Source organism: Lipotes vexillifer, unplaced genomic scaffold (genome assembly GCF_000442215.2).
Source record: "Lipotes vexillifer unplaced genomic scaffold, Lipotes_vexillifer_v1.1 scaffold811, whole genome shotgun sequence".
Lineage (NCBI taxonomy): Eukaryota > Metazoa > Chordata > Mammalia > Artiodactyla > Lipotidae > Lipotes > Lipotes vexillifer.
In genome coordinates this window covers 1,632,686-1,643,126 of record NW_006775554.1, presented here as the reverse complement: position 1 = coordinate 1,643,126, position 10,441 = coordinate 1,632,686, and the positions used below count along the sequence as shown (strand labels likewise).

Below are 10,441 nucleotides of genomic sequence, written 5' to 3'. Positions count from 1 at the left end.
TGCTGAACCATTCCAGGGCCTCAGACCAATTTTTGCAAAATCAATCCCTTCTATGATCAATTTCCTAAGATACCAAGTTATAAAACCTTGTTTAAATTAACAAATTGTAAATTCTAATAAGTTTGGCACAAGCCTCTGGGGGAGAATTCCTTCAAAGTTCTAGTCCCATATTCAGGGGCCTTCCCTGGCGGTCCAGTGACTGAGACTCCGTGCTTCCAATGCAGGGGGTGAGGGTTTGGTCCCTGGTCAGGGAACTAGGATCCCACATGCTGCACGGCGTGGCCAAAATAATATGTAAAAAATAAAACAATAATAATAAAATAAGATAAATTTAAAAAAACAAAGCTTTAGTCCCATTCTGGTCCAGTTCAGTGCCGCATTTACCGTAGCTTTACGGCTGAGCAGTTACCCATCCAGCACAGCCAGATTTCCGTTTTGTTTGAGCTGCCCATGTCAGAGCCAGGCATTTTGTGAATGCTCCATTAGGAGGGACAGACACCAGGCTGCACTTCTCATCAGAGGCTGTATTATCCCTCTTTCTTATTACTATGAAGTATTTCAGAAGTGAGAAAAATATGGAGAATAACAGAACAGGGACCAGTGAGGCCGCCGTCAGGTTTAAGAAAGAAATACTTCAAATACATGGAAAGCCCCCAGGGACGCACAGTGCCATAAAATTAAGGTGTTCAGCATTTTGTTTGCTCTACTGGCTCCTTTGAGGTCTTCGAGAAAAGTAATGTACTGCTGGTGTCCCAGCTCTAAGCTCCAGCGCACCAGAGGCGCTGAGAGCTTCACCCTGCGGGGATGCAGTCTCTAAGGATGCCTACAGCGGGGATGGGCTGTAATGGGGGCCGGCGGCGGGCGGGGAGAGGGGAGGAAGGCAGTGTGTCACCGCACCTCTCGCCCCGCCCCTGCACCGCCCATCCCTCCACCTACCTCCCCTACTCAGCGGTCCAGCCAGGTCCGAACCTAGCGGAACCGGAGCGGGAGCCCAGCGCCACCTACCGACAACGATAAGGACCTCCCTCTCGATGTGGGCCTGGATGTAGATGCGGCCGCGGCGCTCCGTGTGGTCTGTGCCGCAGAGGCTGGGGACGTTCATCACGCAGCGCTTGTGGACGTTCATCATGCAGGCTGCGGGGACAGAGGGAGGGTGCGCGGCTCAGGCTGGACCCCTCCTGTTTCCCTCCGAAGCTGGCGGAGACCAGCCGGCCGTGCCCGCCCTGCCCGGGTCTCATCAGAAGGGCTTCTCCAACTCTCCCCCGCCCCCCGCCCCCCACCCCAGGCCCTGATGGACAGAGGAGGAGGAACATGTCCGTCCTTCCGAAAGGCTGAGGCACCTCGCGCACCCCCGACGGCTCTGAAGCCAGAGGCACCAAGCTCAGTGGCACGGGCAGCAGGTAACGCAGCGAGAGAAGCTGCGGGTGTGGCGGGACCTGACCGGCCAGGGAGCGCAGAGTACCCACTCAGGAGCAGCCATGCAGGGTGCATGCCCCACATGGCTGAGATCGCCCCATTTTTCAAGATTAAGCAGGAATCCTGACTTGTATGTGACATCTCCCGATTTTTAAATATTGACGCCCCATAGGTTGGTTTCCGTGCAAAGAGTCTGAGAATGGGAGTTGTGCTGAATCGGACCTTCATGTCTCTTGTGTGATACGATAAATACAGGCTCCCTTCCCACACTCCTGTAGTACAGCTGTGCTTCTTTCAGTGGGTGGTTGGTTTCCCCTAAGTCCCACGGCTGCTCCAGGGAGGTGTGCCTGGATTCCAGTGTTCTCTAGGGGACCCTCGTTCCAGTTTGAGAAGCCAGGAGGAGAGGCTAGATCACCCTATGGGGCCTGCATTTCAGGAGATTCCCCGGGGAACTGGGGGCATGGCATCCCCAGGAGCAGGGGGTGCTGAGGACCCCCTTCTCAGCCCGCCCAAGTTCCAGGAGGCAGCAGGCAGATTACAAAACTGGAAATGAATCGTGGGGAGAGAAGGATGGTGGGGAGGAAGGGAGAGCCCCCTGGAACCTGAGTGCCCACGTGCAGGGCTCTGCGTCAGCCCAAGCTGCCTCCCACCCCCCACCCCCGCTCTGTCCTTGAGGCCCACTTGGGGCCCCACGTGCGCTAAGAGGAATCAGTGTCTCACAGGCAGAGAACCCTGCACCGCTCTCTCCCCGCCTCTGTTATGTGTCTACCTGGGAGCCCCCATTCACCACGCATGTCTCTGGCTCTTGCCCTGTTTGTTTCTGTCTGCCTCTTGGTACCCATATCGGTGTCCGTCTCTTTCCTGGTCTCTGCTCCTCTGCTTCAGCATGTGTCTCTTGCTGCCTCGGCTGCATCTGTGAATAGGTCTGTTTCATGCTCTGGGCCTGTGTCACACCTCTTTGTCTCCATCTCTTTCTGTGTCTCTCCATGTGTGTGTTTCTGCCTGTCTCTGCTCTGTCTCCATCTCGGTACCTCTGATTGAGGGCATCTCTCTCTGTGTCACTTCCGATCATTGTGTCTGTTGGTTCGTCTGTCTGTCCCTCCTGCTTGAGTCTCTCTCTAGCTGGGCCCCTCTGTAGCCTCACCCATCGCTCCCTACACATGGGCGCATGTGTCATCTGCCCCCTGAATCCGTCCCTGTCTGTGATTGTGTGTTTCTCTCTGTCTCTTGCCCGCTTCCTCCCCATCCACACCCATACTTCTCTCGGTCACTCTCTGCCCCTGAGAGTTTCTCTCTCTGTCCTCTGGGCCTCAGGACCCCTGTGACAGGGACAGTCTGGCCTCATGACTGCTCAACATGCTGGGGTCAACAGTCCTCTGGGAGCCACCAGCACTGAGCCCCCCATCTCCACCCCGTCCCCTTTGCAGCTGCAGCTCTCAAAGCCTGCTGGCTCCCCCACCCCTCAGGCCATTCAGTCCTTCATTTAATAAAGAGAAGTCCTGCCCCCTCCTGCCTCTTCCCACCCCAGCCTGGTCAGAGAATCACACGCCCGCACCCCTTCTAGCATAAACTGTAGGTGCTGAAGGGAGGCAGATTTTCTCTGCAGAGAAAGGCATCAGCCCCGCATGTCGGTGCTGGCAACAGCTGTGTGCGTGGCTGCAGGAATGGCCCCGATTTGACCACGCCTCCCTGTGTCCACACCTGTGGACTGTTCCCCCCCACACGGACTGTGAACCTTGCCATGTGACTTGCTTTGATCAGTGGGACTTGCCCTCTTAAAGCACTTGGGACCTCCGTGTGAGCAAGCCCAGGCTAGCCTGCTCAGGACGAAAGACATGTGGTCCCCCAACCCCCGTCATTCCCATCACCCAGGTGACAGCCAGCCATCCTTGCGGACAGGTGGGTGAGGCCCTCCAGGACCAGACAGCCCCTCACCAACCTGATAACCCACCACATAGGCATGAGTAAGCCCAGCCCAGACCTAAAGGAAAGCCTTGCAGAATCATGAGCTATATAAATGGTTATTGTTACTCAGCAACAAACAAGTGGTACCCAGCCCACCCAGGACTTGGGAGAATGTTTTGTAGACCATGAGGAAGCAGCCCAGTCTGCAGAGGCTGCCAGAGGGCAAATGTACTTACTGTCACATTTCATCCCCTGGTGGATGAGTCCATACAGCAGTGACCCACAGTGGTCACAAAACGTGGGGCTGGAGTATGTGTGGATCTTGAACTTGTGTTTGCTCCGGGGGTCCTAAGGTCAAAAGAAACAAACAAAAGAGGTCGGCATCAGTGTGGCATGCCCCGGTTTCACACTGCACTGTGCATCACTGGAGGACTCCCAGAGAACTGAACTTGGCCCCCAGCATTCATCATACTTGTTGGGACCATCACTGGAGCTCTGTGCCCAAACATGGTGCTTGATAAGTATCCACTGAATGAATGAATGCCTAAGACAGCTGATGGCTCCCACCCTGCCCCAGCACACTCACTGTGCCTGCAAGTCCTCCATCTGGGAACCCAACCTACTGACTCTTATCTGCAGCAAGGACTCCACAGATGGCAAACAAAACACCAGACAGATCAGGTAAACAGGTCGCCTTGCTCCTACTTCTCTCTCTTTATCAGCCAAGCAACTTCTGGATGATCTAAAACCCAAGTCTGGGCATGAAGCCTCCCCAGTAGGACCTCATCATCTACGGGACAGAGTTCAAAGTCCAATGAATAGTCTGCAGGTTGTGGCAGAGACTACTAGTTTTCCACCAATACCCATTCTTCCTTTCAATAACAGAACCCTTGAGTCTTAGCAGAGACCGTGGCTGCCCAACTATAGACCACATTTCCCATCCTCCCTTGCAGCTTGGTGTGTCCATGTGATTGAGTTCTGGCCAACGGGATGTACGTGTTTCAGTCATTCTTTTAAAAGGAAGGTGTACAGCCTCCAGGGCTCCTTTTTCCCTTCCCATTGTCTACAAGATGGTGAGAAGTGGAAGTGACCACCTTGGACCCAAACTTGGACCCACCAGCCCTGGACTTTGTACTTTTGGACAGACATCTGAGAGAAAACCTACCTTCTGTCTTGTTCAAGTCACTATATTCGGGGTCTATTTGTTACAGCAGCTTACACCATTCCTTAACTAACTAACATGCCCTTCCTAACCTGGCAATGTAGTGCAGTAGTTAAAGGTCCAGACTTTGGAGGATAAACTGCCTGGGCTCTTCTTTGATGTATAATTTGGGGCAAGTTATTTAATTTCTTTGTGCTTCATTTTCCTTGTGTGTATGATGGAGAGAATGATATAAGCTATACGACCATTGGGAAGAATAAATGAATTAACCTATGTAGAGATCTTAGAACAGCCTGGCACACAGTAAGGAGTATAAGCTTTTGCATTATTATTACTAGATCCCCCATGTGATCCAAACTATGCCCCCAAACACACACTATGTTTTCAGTACACAGGACTTGCTCATACTCCCAAATATGCCATGCCCTTCATGACTCTCTGGCTCTGCATGATGTCTTTCTCCTTCAAGAGCTACTCTAACCAAAAAGTTCCTTCTTCTCTTTCCCATCCCAGCCTGAAAGTTGCTTTCTCTGTGAAAGAGAAAAGTTAAAATCATGGGCCCTAGGTTCCAACCCAGGGCTGATCTGATGTTCTAGCCTTTGCTATATGCTACCCATCTCCTAATTCATTCATTCATTCATTCATCCATTCACATTTATTCATTGATGCAGGTGCCTTTTAAAAACATATTCTAATAGAGACAGGAAATGAACAAGTAAGCAAATAAATTGACAGAATAAGTAGAAATTATTTTATGTGCTATTAAAATGATGAGCATTTCTCCTTAGGAAACTGTTATTTACAAAATTTAAAAATAATCCTTATATCTTCCAGAATGGCTAAAATTTTAGAAAATTAATACTGACAATACCAAGTGCTGATGTGGAGAGAACACTATTGGAACTCTCCTACAGTGCTGGGGAGAATGCAAAATGGTAGCACCTCTTTGGAAAACTGTGTGGCAGCTTCTTATAAACATACCCTTATAATATATGACCCAATAGTCCCACTCCTAGGTGTGAAATGAATACATCTATCCACAGAAAAACCTGAAAGTTTATAGCTACTTTACTTATAACAGCCAAAGTGTGGAACCAACCAAGTATTCAACATTCAACGTGTGAATGGATAAACAAAGTGTGGTACGTCCACACAATGGAATACTTCTCAGCAGTAAGAAGGAATGAACTACTGATACAGGTAACATTCATGAATCCCAAAAGAATTTGGGTAAGACAAAGATGTCAAACACATGCTGTTTGATTCTGTTTAAATCAAAGGCTGCACGCTATATGATTCCATTTAAATGACATTCTAGAAAAGGCAAAACTATAGGGACAGAAAACAGATCAGTGGTTAAGAAGGATTGGGGGTGGAAAGGGGATTGACAACAAAGGGACAGCATGTGGGAACTTTTATGGGGTGACTGGAACATGCTATATATCAACTGCGGTGAATTTTACTATATGTAAAGAAAGTGAATTTTGCTGCATGAAAACTCTGTCTCAATAAGCCTGCCTAAAATCCTGTCCATCCCTGAAGGCTTTTGCTGGCCTGCATCTTCTTAATGAGCTACAAAATTTCTTTCATGACATTCCAAGCCTCTGCGGTCAGGCAGATGAAGTGTTGGCCCTTGCACAGCTCTGAACCGCCAAGTTTTAGAGGCTGCGTCAGCTCTGCTCTGGCTGTGGGACCCTGCAGGGCTCCCAGGATGCAGAAGGACCCCAGGAGCCCCTTGTCTTGCTTGAGGATTGAGGTGCTACCCTAGTAACAATTTTTTGGAAATCAAAAAAGGAAACTAAAGGCTCCCAGTTGATGGCTTAACCAGCCATGTTCCCATTTTTAGGCAGTGAGATGCAGAAATACATCTGGTTCCCGGAAATAGTCCCAGTGCTCTGTGCCGTAAAACACTTCCCTGGCCTTTGAGAATTCACCTTAAAGTTGAGAAATGAGTGTCTCAAATCTGCCTAAAAAGAAACACCTGTTCACCACTGGCATTGGCCTGAAGGGGGAGCTCAAGGCTTCTCTCACTCCCCTACTCAGCCTCAAAGGAGAACCTATCTGGTTGGTCAGAGTCCAAGACACTGATTGGCCCAGCCTTGGTGGGTGGAGACTTCACAGGCTTTAGAAGCTGTACCACCATCTTTCTCTTTCTCTCCCTCTCCCAGGAGGCTGCTGGGGGGCTGTGGCCTCACCCTAAGAAGGTTGGGCATGAATGGTCTGGACCAGGTCCACTCCAAGCCCTAGGACAAGTTCTCTCTCTCCTCTTGGCTTTGTATTTCCTTCTGCGTTCCCTGATACGTTAACCTATAGGAGCCAAGAATTAGTTTTGAGTATGTTTTAAATGTCCTTAGGCCTACCTAATATAGAAAAAAGGAGTCCCCAAGGGCCTCATGAGCTCTACTTCGAGATTTGAAGCAAAACCCCAACTAACAATAAAGTTGCTCTTTGCTGGCTTGGCACTTTCCTCCACGGATAAATCTTAGTGAGGAATCTCACGGAGGAGGATTCAAGCATTTCTGACCACATACTATTGAAACAAGCAGGACCCTGTGGGGCTCCTGGGCACGGGAGCCTTTCTGTTCAGCCTCCATGACCTTCCCTGAGTTCCAAAGGGCAGGTTCAAACAGTTGCTAATCAGGGTCGAGAGGGGATGCAGAGACAAGGGAGGAGCAGTCAGAAACAACAGTGCAGGAGGGAAAGTCAAGATGGCATTGTGGGAAGATGAGGAGTTGGCTTCTCCCCACAACTAGGGTTCCTGCCGGCCGCTGGTGGGAGACTCTGACACCCAAGGAGATGGGAGAAACCCCACAGTGAACCGGTAGGATGTAGGGGGACTGAGGGGGGCAGGAAAAGTGGAGGCCAGAGAGGATAGGCACCCCTGAGGCTGGGGAGATCAGGAGAGGCAGGCGGGAGGGACTCTCCAGGAGGAGCAGAGGGCGACTGCCCTGCCCACTCGGGCCTGAGGAGCCTGCTGAGCTCCCACGTGGGAGGCCCCCTCCAGGCCACGTGGGTCCTTGGGGGCATAGGAGGGAGGCCAGGGAGATCAGGAGAGGCAGGCGGGAGGGGCCTTCCGAGACCAGAGGAGCAGGAGAGGAGAGGAGGGCCCCGCCCACTCGAGCCCAGGAAGCCTGCTGGGCTCCCAGGTGAGGTCCCCCACCCCCTGAGACCAGGGGTGGGGCCACGCCTGGGCCCCTTCTGTTCCTTGAGCCTAAGCCCCACCCCCACAGCCCCCAGGGCCTTTTCCTGCCCTGTGGGTCCTGAGCACAGGGCCCACCCACCACCCAAACCTCACCCTTGCTTAGGTCCCACTCTCCACAGCCAAGGCCTTTCCCCCCCCACCTTTTTTTTTTTTTCTTTTCCCTCCTCTTCTTTTTTTACTATTGTGATACTGACATACCTTTCAGTTGTTGATTCATCTATATTTTTATTTTTCTATTCTTTCTAACATATCTGTTAGTTTCCTAGCCTGTTTTATTTTTTACTTTGTTATTGTTCTTTGTTTCTTTTTTTTTCTTTTTTTTTTTTGCCACCCCATGCAGCTTGTGGGATCTTGGCTCATGAGCCCAGGGTCGGGCTGAAGCTCCTGCAGTGGGAGCTCTGAGTCCAAACCACTGGACTAACAGAGAACTTCAGACCCCAGGGAATATTCATCAGAGTGACATATCACAGAGTTCCTCATCTCAGCACCAAGACCCAGCTCTACCCAATAGCCTACAAACTCCAGTTTTGGAAGCCTCAGGCCAAACAACCAGTAAGACAGGAACACAATCCTATTCATTAAAAAGAGAGAGAGAGAGAGAGACAGCAAAAAAATATGTCACAGATGAAGGAGCAAGGTAAAAACCTAAAAAGCCAAATAAATGAAGAGGAAATAGGCAATCTACCTGAAAAAGAATTCAGAGTAATGATAGTAAAGATGATCCAGAATCTCGGAAATAGAATGGAGGCATGGATTGAGAAAATACAAGAAATCCTTAACAAAGATCTAGAAGAACTAAAGAACAAACAGAGATGAACAACACAATAACTGAAATGAAAAATAAAAATACACTAGAAGGAATCAATAACAGAATAGCTGAGGCAGAAGAATGAATAAGTGAGCTGGAAGACAAAATGGTGGAATAACTGCCGAGGAGCAGAAACAAAGAAAAAAGAATGAAAAGAATTGAATACAATCTCAGAGACCTCTGGGACAACACTAAATGCAGCAACATTCAAATTATAAGGATCCCGGAAGAAGAAGAGAAAAAGAAACGTTCTGAGAAAATATTTCAAGAGATTATAGTTGAAAACTTCCTTAACATGGAAAGGGAAATAGTCACCCAAGTCCGGGAAGCACAGAGAGTCCCATACAGGATAAACCTTAGGAAAAACACACCAAGAAACATATTAAACTAACCAAAATTAAATTCAAAGAAAAAATACTAAAAGCAGCAAGGGAAAAACAAAAAATAACATACAGGGGCTTCCCTGGTGGCGCAGTGGTTGAGAGTCCGCCTGCCAATGCAGGGGACACGGGTTCGTGCCCCAGTCCGGGAAGATCCCACATGCCACGGAGCAACTGGGCCCGTGAGCCACAATTACTGAGCCTGCGCGTCTGGAGCCTGTGCTCCGCAACAAGAGAGGGAGTGATAATGAGAGGCCCGCGCACCGCGATGAAGAGTGGCCTCCGCTTGCCACAACTAGAGAAAGCCCTCGCACAGAAACGAAGACCCAACACAGCCATAAATAAATTAATTAATTAAATTTAAAAAATAAAAAAAATAAAAATAACATACAAAGGAATCCCCATAAGGTTATCAGCTGATTTTTCAGCAGAAACTCTGCAGGCCAGAAGGGAGTGGCAGGATATACTTAAAGACATGAAAGAGAAAAACCTACAACCAAGATTACTCTACCCAGCAAGAATCTCATTCAGATTTGATGGAGAAGTCAAAAGCTTTTCAGACAAGCAAAAGCTAAGAGAATTCAGCACCACCACACCAGCTTTACAACAAATGCAAAAGAAACTTCTCTAAGCAGGAAACACAATAGAAGAAAAAGACCCACAAAAACAAACTCAAAACAATTAAGAAAATGGTAATACGAACATACATATCAATAATAACCTTGAATGTAAATGGATTAAATGCCCCAAACAAAAGACACAGACTGGCTGAATGGATACAAAAACAAGACCCATATATATGCTGTCTACAAGAGACCCACTTCAGACCTAGGGACACATACAGACTGAAAGTGAAGGTATGGAAAAAGATATTCCATGCAAATGAAATCAAAAGAAAGCTGAAGTAGCAATACTCACATCAGATAAAATAGACTTTAAAATAAAGAATGTTACAAGAGATAAGGAGGGACACTACATTGATTGATTGATCAAAGGATCAATCCAAGAAGAATATAACAATTATAAATGTTTATGCACCCAACATAGGAGCACCTCAATACATAAGGCAAATGATAACAGCCATGAAAGGAGAAATCAACAGTAACACAATAATAGTAGGGGACTTCAACACCCCACTTACAACAATGGACAGATCATCCAAACAAAATAAGTAACAAAACACAACCTTTAAATGACACAATGGACCAGATAGATCTAATTCATATTTATAGAACATTCCACCCAAAAGTGGCAGAATACACTTTCTTCTCAAGTGCACACTGAACAGTCTCCAGGATAGATCACATCATGGGTCACAAATCAAGCCTCTAAAAATTTAAGAAAATTGAAACTGTATCAAGCATCTTTTCTGACCACAGTGTTATGAGATTGGAAATCAATTACAGCAAAAGAACTGTTAAAAACACAAATACATGGAGACTAAACAGTGCACTACTAAATAAGCAAGAAATCACTGGAGAAATCAAAGAAATAAAAAAATACATAGGGCTTCCCTGGTGGCGCAGTGGTTGAGAGTCCGCCTGCCAAGGCAGGGGATGCGGGTTCGT

The 10,441-nt window shown here is 48.2% G+C and overlaps 1 protein-coding gene across 2 annotated transcripts in view; it reads right to left on the bottom strand.

The window, feature by feature from the left end:
* PRKCB (protein kinase C beta) overlaps positions 1-10,441 on the bottom strand; it is a 319,031-nt gene that overhangs the window by 150,661 nt on the left and 157,929 nt on the right. For both annotated transcript variants that reach the window (XM_007449990.1, XM_007449989.1), the window contains exons 4-5: positions 3,558-3,669; positions 1,006-1,134 (exon numbers count right to left, since the gene is read on the bottom strand). In XM_007449990.1, the coding sequence (XP_007450052.1) occupies positions 1,006-1,134; positions 3,558-3,669 (241 nt within the window). The remainder of the gene's footprint in view (positions 1-1,005; positions 1,135-3,557; positions 3,670-10,441) is intronic.